The 12,615-nt window shown below is 47.2% G+C and overlaps 1 protein-coding gene across 1 annotated transcript; it reads left to right on the forward strand.

The window, feature by feature from the left end:
* The first annotated feature begins 5,917 nt into the window (after positions 1–5,917).
* LOC133497010 (pro-opiomelanocortin-like) lies at positions 5,918–12,490 on the forward strand. The gene is made up of 3 exons (XM_061813152.1): positions 5,918–6,042; positions 10,891–11,029; positions 11,435–12,490. Exons 2-3 carry the CDS (start codon positions 10,919–10,921, stop codon positions 12,068–12,070), a joined length of 747 nt encoding a protein of 248 aa, XP_061669136.1. The 5' UTR covers positions 5,918–6,042; positions 10,891–10,918; the 3' UTR covers positions 12,071–12,490.
* The last annotated feature ends 125 nt before the right edge of the window (positions 12,491–12,615 follow it).

The raw sequence follows: 12,615 nt of genomic DNA on the forward strand, positions 1-12,615 counted from the left end.
TTACACTACAAAGATTGAAAAAAAAATATTAGCAGGTTCGTTTTATTCCTTTTAGCTTTATTTTCCTGAACTCGGATATTTGCGCGACCTTTCCGCTTTCCTCTTCAGGAGGCAACCAAACCGGTGGCTGCGATTGACGATTCCGACGGCGCGAGAAAATCGCGTCCGAACGGGATGCGCGAAAATGCAAATTTTGACATTTGCCGCACGAAAGCCACTCGATGCTTTCCTGAGCGGCCACACAATGGCGGCTGCAAAACGCGTAGCCCGGCAACTACCGGCCGTGTGAATAACATCCGGAATGCAAGCGGGGTTAAAATCCCTGCGTTTGACACATGACCGGGCCGGGACCCTCCAAAGGGTTCTTATCCCGACCGGCCCGATCGGGGCTTGGCACACTTTGGATGCAGTTTGAAGCTCCGCATTTCATTTGCACTGACCGTCTTTTGTTGTTTTGGATACGCATCTGTTAAATATCACCATTAACAAAATGTTTTTCTCCCGCACGCCCCCCACCCCCATCCGCCCCCCGCCCCGCGGGGCATCCGACTGAAAGATCTCTGATTGCAGTAAAATGTGAAAAATGAAGCGTCACTGTTATTATTGTTATAACAATAGTGTTATTGTTATTATTATAACTGTTGCTATTCACACTGAAGAATTTTTTTTTTTTGGGGGGGGGGGTCAACATGACAGAAATATTCACAGTTTTTTCCATCTGCTGAGTACTCTAAAGTCGGTCAGTAGCGCTCGCTCGAAGGAAAGAAAAACAAAGCAAAATTATTTGTAACGCGCATTTCATACACGGGGTAAGTCAATGCGCTTCACGTGGTTAAAAGCATTTAATTACATAAACAAAAACATTTGCAAAAAGTACAATGAAAACAGCTTTTGGTGCGAGAAATATCACTGAAAAGTGGAAGTATTATTAATCATTATTAGACCCGAGTATGTTGAGCTCAGAGGCCTACTGGGTTTGTATTCCAGAAGAATTTCTTTTATGTATTGAGGACCGAAACCATTTTGTGATTCATAGACCGGCGGCAGAACTTTCAAATCTGTTCTAAAACTGACTGGAAGCCAGCGTCAAGACTTTAGACTTGGCGTTCTACGCTCGGACCTCGTTGTTCCGGTCGGGAACTGAGCTGCAGCTGTTTATCGCGCTTTTTGGGGAGTCCAGTCAGAAGACCATGACAATAGTCAAGTCTCCTTGAGAGAAAATGAAAAGCACGGACGAGCCTCGACTCCGGATCTGTTCTTCAGAGGGGAAAAGGCACTTTTTCCGAATCGATTTGATACGACTGCCGACCAAAACGGCCGCACGCATCTGTCGGGACGGGATGCGCGGAAAAAGTCTCGGGGGCCCGCATCCAGATTGGAAACGCGATACGTGCGTTTTGAGCACAAACCCATTTGATCATACTGGGGGGGGGGGGGGGGGGGGAGATTCAATGGAAAAAAAAAAGAAAAAAAAATTGCTTCATAAAGAACGAACATTAACGTTCTCTTCAATTCTTCTGTTGCTGAATGTTTTATAAAACACAAAGTCGCTGAAAATATTTCTTGAGATTTCGGAAAGGGACGGACGGCTTTTGTCTTCCTTTTCAAAGGGGGAAAGACGATTGGAGTATTTTTAGCGCCGACGTGAAGACGCCGCCAAGGAAAAAGGAAAAAAAGGTCCTCGTTGGCCAACGGGACGGTTTCGGGTTTCTGTCTGGATCCGACAGCAGAGTCGGAAAAACAAGTCGCCACTGTACAGTTGCAACGAGGCCCCACCGTCCCGGGCAGGACTACCACGACACGAGAAACCAAGACCTTGTTCTGGTCTTCCGGCCGTCATCGGGTTGCAACCGAACTGGACCCCTTTGACTTCGAGGGATCAGCCAATCAGAGGGGACGTCCATCTATCCGTTATCTTTTGCCGCTCATCCTCACGAGGGTCGCGGGGAGTGGAGGGAGGGGGACACCCCCAACTGGTCGCCGGCCAATCGCATGGAGAAAAAGAGCCGCACTCACAATCACACCTTGGGCCAATTTGGAGTCTCCAATTAATGTCGCATGTTTTGGGGGATGTGGGAGGAAAACGGAGCGCCCGCCCGGAGAAAAGCCACCCAGGCACGGGGAGGACGTGCAAACTCCACACAGGCGGGTCCGGGATTGAACCCGAGACCGCAGAACTTTGACCAGCTGAGCCACCGTGCCGCCCAGATGGGACACATGGACAAAAAAAAATATATAAGAAACATTTTCTCTCACATTCCGACCTTTGAATAATTTCATTTTCCACCGAGCTAACGTGGAAGTTTCTTTGCTAACGTGAGCGAAGTGCGTGGGGGGGGGTTCCTACTTCATGAAATTGAATGAAAAGTCTCAGTGGAAAAAAAAAAACAAAAGCAAAATCCAAGCAAGTTGAAATCCCAAAGCTTGCTCATTCGTCGTCTGCCCAGATTTTACGTTTGGCTCGCTTCAAGTATTTTTGTCCCCCTTTCAATCGAAAATACGCGTCTTGTAAATTTGACACGCCGCTGAGAAACGTTGTCAACAACTTTGAAAGATTCCAAAAACTGCCAAGTGAATCCAGTAATGCTTCCAAATTGTGAAAATAATAAAAAAATGTTCTGTCACGCCAACGCCGTGGGCGTGTCCGTTGAACGGGCTAAAGCCACGCCCCCGGTCAACTGTCAACTGCCAATCAAATAGCTCCATTTCCACCTAGTGAGCTTTTATTTTATGCTTTTGCATAACTACAAGTTTGAGATGTGCAAAAAAAAAAAGGATTTGCTTCAAGTTTCCAGCGGCTGGAACGCATACCCGACCAGGTTCCCACACCGCCACAACGAGGCACTCGAAGTTGACCACGCCCACGCGAGGCCCCAAACCCACTCGGGAGCGGTCGCGTCTGACTTTGGGAATTTTTTGGTTTTCCGTAGCGCTTCCACCTTTTCTGTTCTTGAAGCGCACGCACTCACAGCAGACAACGAGGCACTCTAGAATGATCACAGCAGGTTTTTCATGTCTGGCTGTCACCCCCCCCCCGCTCTTCCGTCTTGTCTCCGTGAACAGTTGAGTACGCGGCTCCCATAAAGCACTCGTATCTTAAATTTTGTCTCGTAAATCAAGGCGGGAATTTGCCTCCTAATTGTCAAGTCTGGCGACTCCACTGCGAGTGTAGGTGGAACCCGTATGGAGCCTTGTGGAACGCCACAGAACAAAGTATTTGCAGCTTGTTACGTTCCTCCAGTGTCCGTGACGAAGAGCCACCGTGCGGCACATGGACGTCGCTTTGATGTCGGCTTACTCTTTATCCATCCGTTATCTGAGCCGCTTATCCTCACAAGGGTGACGGGAGCTCACGCTTTAGTCTTCTCTTCATTCTGCTTTAACCTCAGAGGTCAGATCACGGGCGATGTTTCTGAGCAGAATGTTCTCCAGAAGCCGGTGTTCCGCGGCTAATCGGTTGCGTTTATGTCAAAGCCAGAAAGCAAATCGGGGTCAGAGGTTATCATCGCCTGCGGCGACGCGTCGTGACTCGAAACGGTTTGGAAGGCACCGACGCAAGCGGAGGTCCTTTTGAAATTCCAAAGTGATGAATTGATGGTGGCAGGTTGGGGATGGTTGCCCCCCCCCCGGGTGCGGTATTGTGTATGTTGACTAAATCCATTTTTTAAACAGTTTATAAAAAGCACGCTCGGCTCTTGTTCGTGTGTGTGTGTGTGTGTGTGTGTCCCCGACAAAAAAAATAAATAATAATAATAATCGCATCTGTATCATTGTCTCCCAGCTGCGGCGCCTGCAAACGCAACACAATTTGTATATTAAAAAAAAAGAAGAGAAAAGAATGCACTTCAGATGTGATTTATGAACGTGTCTAACGGGAGCAGAACAAATACATTATTCCGACATATTGTTTTCCATTTCAAGCGTTCGCTTCAAAGGACTTTGAGGGCCGCACTGAAATGAAAACAAATTCATCCCAAGATTGAAGTCATCGTTTTGGGAGAGGAAAAACGGCGACAATTAAGTTGTCATTTTCTCAAAAGCGCTCATCCTCACCAGAATGGCGTCATCGGAGGAGGACGACAAAATTGTTTCGAAAGAGGAAACTCGTTCAAATCACAACTTTAATTTATGCCCCCCCCCCCCCTAAAAAATGTTACGTTCTTCTCCTACGATGAAAACATTTTGAAACTCTTCCCCAACGGCGGTGAAAATAAACGTCTCGTGAATTGGACACGGTGCGGAGAAGCCTCGTCGACATCTCATTGCCATATTTCATATTTTTTTGATTACAAAAGCGGCCGAGGCCTCAAACCAACACAAATGAAAAAAAAACTGTCAAGTGCCAATCAACCCCCAAAAATGTAACTCGATCCTCCGAAGATGACAACTGGCATTTTTTTGTGTTTGTAAGTTGTCATCCATCACAAAATATTGCCGTATTGCTGGAGCGCACATTTTAACGCCGTTTGACCAATTTGCTCGGCTGTTGCTCAACTTCGGAAGCTTCAAAGTGTTGCGCGTCGCTAATGTTGACCCAAAATGGACTTCAGATGTTTTTGTAGGCTTTCGTGCGTCTCGTTCCCCTTAGCAAAAAAAGTTCAGGCTTCGCCGATTCTGCCCAACTTTCCGCGGCGTCTGACTGGATTTGCGCACGTGACGCAGACGGCGACATTTCATCAACTTTTGACCTTACAAAGTTTTACGTCGCCCAGGAAGTTCAAAGACGGACACGAAAAAAAAAAACACTTTTCAAATTTTTGCTCATTTTCGTCATTTTTTCTTATGGATACGATTTTATAATCTTTCACAATGTTTTGATTCAAATATTTTTAACATGACAACTTTATTGTCGTAACGTATTGACGTAGCGTTCATGCATTTGAATAAGAAATAGGGAATTACATGACAAAACCAGAAACCTTTGAAATATTGTAATATGGCTTCCAACAGTATTGTTTGCATGTGTTGCTGCACCGTTTGTGTTCACATTTCCCTTACACTGTCTAATGGAGGCTGTTTGTTAGCCCGTCTATGGCATTTCTCCTTACGCTTTGGCATTCAGACCTTAAAGGTCAAGTTTTGTGGGGGTTTTGCGTGCAATTGTTTCATATTGATAGGAATATTTGAGGCAGCACGGTGCTTGAGTTGGCCTCACCGTTCTGAGGTCACGGGTTCGATCCCCCGTGTGGAGTTTGCATGTTCTCCCCCTGCCTGTGTGACTTTTCTCCGGGTGGGCACTCCGGTTTCCTCGCTCATCCCAAAAACATGCAACATTAATTGGACACTAAATTGTTCCTACATGTGATTGGTTATTTGTTTCTATGTGCCCTGCGATTGGCTGGCGACCAGTTCAGGGTGTCCCCCGCCTCCTGCTTGTTGACAGCAGGGATAGGCTCCAGCCCTCCTCGTGAGGATAAGCGGCAAAGGACATGGATGGATGGAAGAATATATTTGACCGTCTCCCGAATTCATTCGAGTTGTGTTTGCGCTTGTAATCGCAATTTTAATTTTAATTTTTTACTTGCAAGAAGAAAAAAATTGGGGGGTTGTTTAATATCTTGAAAAAGACGCAAATCCTGTCAGTCGTGTCTGAAAGCAGTAAGCGGTGCTGGATTAGCGTTTAGCCGGAACATCGTATCCTTTTTTTTTTTTTTTTTTTTTTTTTGGGGGGGGGGTGTTTGGGCGAAAATTACAAGAGGAAGTCAAAGGTCAATTGTCGAGATTGCGTCACCAAAAAAAAGAAGAAAAGAAAGAAAGAAAAAGAAAAAGAAAGGAAGCAATGTGGGCTCACACACAGTGAGCATCGATCCCCCGCCCACGCCGAGTGGGAGATCCCTCACGTCCATCGCACACCCGAGGCCTTGAGGCGCTCTATAAAGAGCTGAGAGCGCACAGACGGGGAGCAGAGCAGCCGAGAGGCGACGCGCAACAGTCGCGGCGCACTTCGGGGGGGTGGGGGGGGAGAGAAAATACACAAAAAGAGAAAGACTGCGGAGAAAGAAAGACAACGCCGACAAAAAAAGGAAGAGACACTCCCAAAAGGTAAGAACGTGTGGGTTTGTTTTTTTTTTTTTTGGGGGGGGGGGGGGATGAGTGAGTGAGATCAGCTGATGGCTTTGCATGCCTTTCTGCTTTCAATTTTTGCTTCCCCCCCCCCCCAAAAAAAAGGAAATAAAATAGAGCAGAGCGCGTCGTAAATCACGGCTCGCTTCTGACCTCCGACATGCGAAGAAACGCAACAATTTCCCCGTGCGAAGAAAAAGAGAAAAGAGCGGAGCTGCTTGCATAACCCAGCTGCAAAATCCCCCCCCCCAAAAAAAAAAAAAATGAAAACGAAGAAATGGGACAGATGGGCCATCTTGAAGGGCGGCAGGAAAAATAGGAAGTGCAACATCTATATAACCCATCGGATATTTACAAATCATAAAACGGGATGGCCGACTAAAGCTCCTGCAACAGAACCGGTTGACTGCTCCGCGTCTGGTTCTCTTCGCCTCACGCAAAACGGGCCAAGAGAGTTCTGGCAGACCCCGAAAGCTCAAAAACATTCCAAATGGCAGCACGCAGGGCTAAAAAAAAAAAAAAAAAATGATTGGGTCGGGATGACAAATCCATCAAAACAAGTCAAGTGGCCTCAAGTGCCAGAAAACGACGACGTCGAGGCTTCCATTCTGACGCGTTCAAGTCAAATATGAAAACTTGCTTTTTTTTTTTTTTGGGTTTTTTGAAATGTTCATATTCACTCGGATTGTTGCCCGCAATGTGACTTTTGTTACTATGCTTCTTCTGATGAGTGGGGCGCTGCTACAAAATGATCATCCATCCATTGACTTTGACGCTTATCCTCACGAGGGTCGCGGGGAGTGCCGCAGCCTATCCGGGCTGTCAACGGGCAGGAGGCGGGGCACACCCTGAACCGGCCGCCAGCCAATCGCAGGGCACATGGAGACAAACAGCCAATCACACTCACAATCACACCTAGGGGCGATTTTAGAGTGTCCAATGAATGGTGCGTGTTTTTGGGATGTGCCCACCCGGAGAAAAGCCACGCGGGCACGGGGAGAGCATGCAAACTCCACACGAACCCGGATCTTCAGAACTGTGAGGCCACCCTTCCGCCACAAAATGATCATTTGGATCGATTTTTGAACTGAATATTGCGTAACGTAGCATCAATAGGATCATGACGACGGGCGTGCGCGCGCTTAAGGCCGACAACGAGGCGCTCTAAAGTGCAACCTATCAAAAGCGACGCTTTCTTTTCCAGTTGTCGGCGTCGCCAATGAGCGAGGCGAAATTCTTGCAATATGAAATATTGGGCACGACATCGTTCTCAGTCAATCTCGGGGTTCAATTGACAAGATGAGAGTGAGAGTGCGATAAATTATTGTCAAAAGCACAACTTCCCAAATAACTGAGGTCACGGTGTAAATTCTCATAACTCCATAACCTTTCTGTGGCAAGATTGTTATTTTATGATATTTTTGTATATATATATATATGCTTGGGCAAGTTGACAACTTGTTGAATTGCTTTGCATCTAAAAACAATTTTCTTGCGACGGTACAATTTCATCCTAACACCCGTCAACTATTTTCTGAGCCGCTTATCCTCACAAGGGTCGGACGGGCGGCTGGAGGAGACCCAATCCGACCTTCAATCTCATCGGAAAAAATAATATCAAATAAATATGTCACCATTTGGAGGACCGTCTCGTGAGGCAAAACTGACCTTGAACATAATTCAACACCGTTTGTAGTCGTCAACCACTAAATATTAACATGTCGAACTAATCTGTTTAAAATTAAGAGCAACTCCAGCATGTTGGTAGCAAAACATAATTTGAAACATAATTTGGCTTTTAACGTTAAACGTGCTGCTTTTCACAGCAAATGTTTTGCTGGAAGACAAAGAAGCCGGATATGTTTCAGCTCCTCCAACTCAAATCTGCTTCTTTTTCTTTTTCTTTCTCTTTTTCTTTCAACCTTCCCCCACTGGTGTCAAATTCGAGGCCAGAGGGCCAGATCCAGTCCCGCATATCATTTTATGTGGCCCGTGAAAGCAAATCAACGAGCTTCAACTTCTGTGAAAAAAAACAAACAAAAAAAAAACATTGAGATATTGCAAGCATTTGGTTTTTTTTTTTTTTTTTTTTGCCAAAGAACAAACTATTCTGGTTGAAATTTGATTTAAAAACTAGTAATCCATCTTTTTTTGTGCGTATATGTAGAAATATGAGGCGATGACAAATGTATTCGCCCCTCTGAGGGAAACTGTAATGAACATGCGACAAGAAGGATTTTTACACTATTTGCTTAATCCATATAAAGTTATGATGATGTTGAAGTCGAATTCCTGCCGTGGGCAAAGTCGATTGCTGACCCCGCAATTGGTTCCGAGCCTCCACCGATCCGCTGCGAGTTCCTCAAGTTTTTATTCCGATAAAACGTCTGAATCCATCTTGTTTTTCACATCACTCCAGCGACGGCTTATTTGATCGACTTGTAATTGAAGGTGGCGCCGCATAGAACTGTACCATGCGCTTATCCCCACCAGGCTCACGCGAACCATAATTAGAAACATCGTGCTTTCAAGTTCAATCTCAAAATCTTTTGTTGTGCATGGCAGAGGATGAATCCGTGCGCAAAGCTGAGCGACTTTTTACAATCCAAAATGGTGAAAAAGGAAAGTTTTTCCACTCCAACTTGGACGGTCGCCCTCGGCCATGCAGACGATACGCGACGTGGCTTTTATTTGGTGCGCGTGTAACGTGACGGGCTTTGTATTCGCCTTCAAGAAGCGAGAACGAGTTGACAGCAGGCGAGGCGACGCCTTTTCTCACCCAGATCAAGTGAGGGCTCCCACCGGGGCCACTAAGCCTCTTAGCGTCAAAAACTGAAGGCCAGTTTCGTTCCTCGTGCCAACTGGAATGCGGATGGAATCGAGGAGAACTGGGGGGGGGGGGGCTTGAGATACGGGTGTCTGATTTCGGGTTGAGATAAGAGCAAAAATTGAAGATGTTTCAGAAGGTTGCCACTAGATGGCGACAGAAAAACATACGGCTGCTATCGGTTCGCATTGATTTCAGTGACAATTTGGTTTTTTTTTGGGGGGGGGGGAGAAAAAATGGACACATTGATTGGGAAAAAAAAAACATTTCAAAAGCGTGTGCAATGGACCCCCACATACTCCTATTCGTGAATTTGTATATCTCCATTACATCCATCCATTTTCTGAAGCGCTTATCCTCACGACGGTCGCGCCAATCCCAGCTGTCATCGGGCAGGAGGCGGGGCCCACACTGAACTGCTTGCCTGCCAATGGCTAGACCCGCGCAGGGCGCCTAAGCCACGCCTACTTCCATACGGTTGCTAGGCACCCCAAGCTAACGTTCATTCGAGCGACTTCCTTTGTGCCTGCCCACGATGTCAGAAATATCGTCAAAGAGTGTACAGAAAGGGCTGAGTTACTTTCAGCAGAAATATATTCATCATGTCAAAGTTTCGCCAAACGGGAACGCCAGTTAAAGTTTCCGCAACGTGTGCGGGGGAGTTTGCATATTTACGCCACATAAAGACGTCGATGGGAAATGATCGTAGTGGATAATTCATGGACATAAATGGACGTAAAATGTAGGCCCCAAATATTGATGTGTTTGAACGCTGGAGAGCAGAGCCGAGGTGCGAGTTTGGGTTGAGCTTCCTCCTTCCGCCGACTGATTGAATAACTTACCTCGGAAGAGACGACGTTGTGCTGATTCATCTTCGATACGTTCAGCCGGCCGCGAGCCTCAATCCGCCGTTTGCGCACCGGATACCCTCGGAGCAATCTCTCGTCATCCGTTCCACGTATTTGCCAATCGGATCGAAGCAGATGGCAATGGATAGCTTTCCAATGCCGCCATCTTGTGTGTCATAGAGGTCAGAGAACACAGGTCATAGGTCAAGCGTGAAGGGTTTTTTTTTTTTCCCATCGTTAATTCATCCGATTGGTCTGAGGACTGTGGTGACGTCGTCGGGAGGCTTAAAGTAAACACGCGGTGTCTTTGTTTGCGTGGATCGGGGCTGGAGGCGGCATGGGCGGAGTTCAGAAAACGACGCTCACTGATTGGTCAAAAGGGAGCCGTCGCAGGCCACATAGAGACAGACAACCAATCACACTCAGAATCACACCTAGGGGCAATTTAGAGTATCCGATGAATGTTGCCTGCTTTTTTGGGAGGTTGGGGGGGGTGAGTGCCCGGAGAAAAGCCACGCAGGCAACTCCACACAGCCGGGGATTGAACCCGAGTCCTCAGAACTGTGAGGCCAATGCTCTACAGCTGTGCCACCATGCGGCATATATATCTATTTGTTTTATTTATTAGTTTATTCCTTTTTTCGCAAATGAAATTATTCCCCCCGCTTATTCAAGAATTTTAACCCCCCCCCCCAATCAGCTAGCCAGAGAATTTAGCGTTTTGCAGAGCAAGCCAATTCCTAGTCCCCGAAGTTGTATTATTATTATTATTATTATTATGTATTGTGAAGAAAGCATGTCATTTTATTCATTTGAATCTGAATCAGAGATTTATTTTGGCTCAAAATTCATGGAAATGTCCAGTTTTTTTTTTTGTTTGTTTTTGGCAGAAACACTTTTATTTTTCTTTGCATGGATTTCATTGGACGGGAACCAGCGACTTCATAAACTGGAACGTCAACGTTCTTTCACCTTCCAATGATTTTTTTTTTTTTTGATGTTGTCCAAAAACAGCGTTTGCGATGAAATGCCAGGAAAATTCTTCTTTTGTTTGATTTGGTTTCTATGATGTGAAAGTGGACCGTGGCCGAAGGCATCGGAATGTTTAAACGGAACAACACGACGGATAATTTGATGGATTCTGTCCTCTAGGCTCAGCGGCCGCCGAGCAGACTCGAGCATGGAGCGTCCGTGTGGGTTGTCGCTGCTGCTGCTGGTGGCGTTCGTCGCCATCCCGGCGTTGGGGTCCGACTGCGCCGTCTGCAAAAAGCTCAGCAACGGGAGGCTGCTGGTGAGTCGCTGGAATGAAAATGGGGATGACGCAAAAGGCCAAACCAGGAGCCAAAAAGTGGGTTGCCAACAGCTAGCCGTCCATCACAGGGGTCGCGGGGAGGCCGGGGAGGCAGGACACATACATACATGCAACCCTTTGCTCTCACATTGACACCTACGGACAATTTAGCGTCTTCAATGAAGCCCCGTCTTCTTTTAATTTCTCGTGAGTTTAAAACTCCCGGCCAATCGCGTTTTGAGGCCGAATGTTTTCTCTCAACCGAGTGTGCGCTAACAGCAGAGGCACCCTGTCGAGTTTTTGAAGAGCTCCAAAACTGTAACTTCAAAGGCCAAAGCATGAAAGATTTATGAAGTGGAATCTTGTTGACGTTCTGTGGCCGTTTGTGCGACTGCGTCCATCTAGGACTGCCTGGAGGTCTGCAAGTCGGCGAGCCAGACGGCGCGTCCGGATGCGGCCGCGTCGGTCCTGAACATCAGCGAGGAAAACCAACTCCTCGCCCGCCTGGTCAGGGTCAACACGTCCCAGACGGCGGGCAGAGCCAAAGCCGAAAAGCGCCGCTCCTACCTGATGGAGCATTTCCGCTGGAGTAAACCCAACAGGAACAAGACCCAAGAACCCAAAGGCGGGTCTCACAACGCCAAGCGGGGCTATTCCATGGAGCACTTTCGCTGGGGTAAACCCCCCAGGAACGTGACCCCCGGAAGCAGAGGTTCCAAGAGAAGCCCCTACGCGATGGAACACTTCCGGTGGGGGAAGCCCTCCGGCGGCAAACGCAAACCGGTCAAGATCTTTTCCTTCCCGATGGACGGCGGCGGTTCCCCGGGGGTTATTTTCCACCCTCAGCCTCGCAGGCATCTGACAAGCAAGGAGGACGCCAATCTGATCCAGCCCACGAAGACCCGCCTACAGAGGGGGGGTCCACAGACGGGCCACGTGGATGCCAAGAACCCTCCGGGAACGCTGGTCGCCATCGTCAAGGAAATTCTGCTGACAGGTGCGCAAAGGATAATGGCCTGCGTTTCAGGTCCGGAGGCTTGACCCTTGCTTGGTGGCCATCAATCGCGATCTGGTTTTCGTCATCGGCATGTTCAAAGACGGTAAAGCTCAAGTATGTCAGAGTGCTGTTACTTTTATTTTTGTTGTTGCTGTAAATCTCCTGAATCGCGGAACCTGTCAATCTTCTGTTCACAACGAAAACACACGACAACGTACAGTACGCGTTGGGCGCAGGGCGAGAAGTGGAACCCTTTGTGGGAAACGAGGACGGTGCAGTTATGTTCCTGGCTTTCGCGCAAAAAATGTCACAGCGACTTCTGCGTTTCAACTTTTTAATCGCAGGCGCATTAGATGGAGCCAAACGCGCAAATTCTGTTGTCAGGGCGTCGATAAGCGCAGAAATTCACACTGTTCAAACTACAATTGCCACATTTAATAAAAATCTCTTTGTATTTAGATAAACGGTCTGTCTTCATTTGTAGAAACAAATGTGAACCAAACCACGACCTTAAAAGCAAGGCCCATAAAAAAAAAAAAAAGTCTTTGGCACACACCTAACGATATTACGAGGAAGCCTTGACATCTCA

This window comes from Syngnathoides biaculeatus, chromosome 23, assembly GCF_019802595.1.
Source record: "Syngnathoides biaculeatus isolate LvHL_M chromosome 23, ASM1980259v1, whole genome shotgun sequence".
Taxonomy (NCBI): domain Eukaryota; kingdom Metazoa; phylum Chordata; class Actinopteri; order Syngnathiformes; family Syngnathidae; genus Syngnathoides; species Syngnathoides biaculeatus.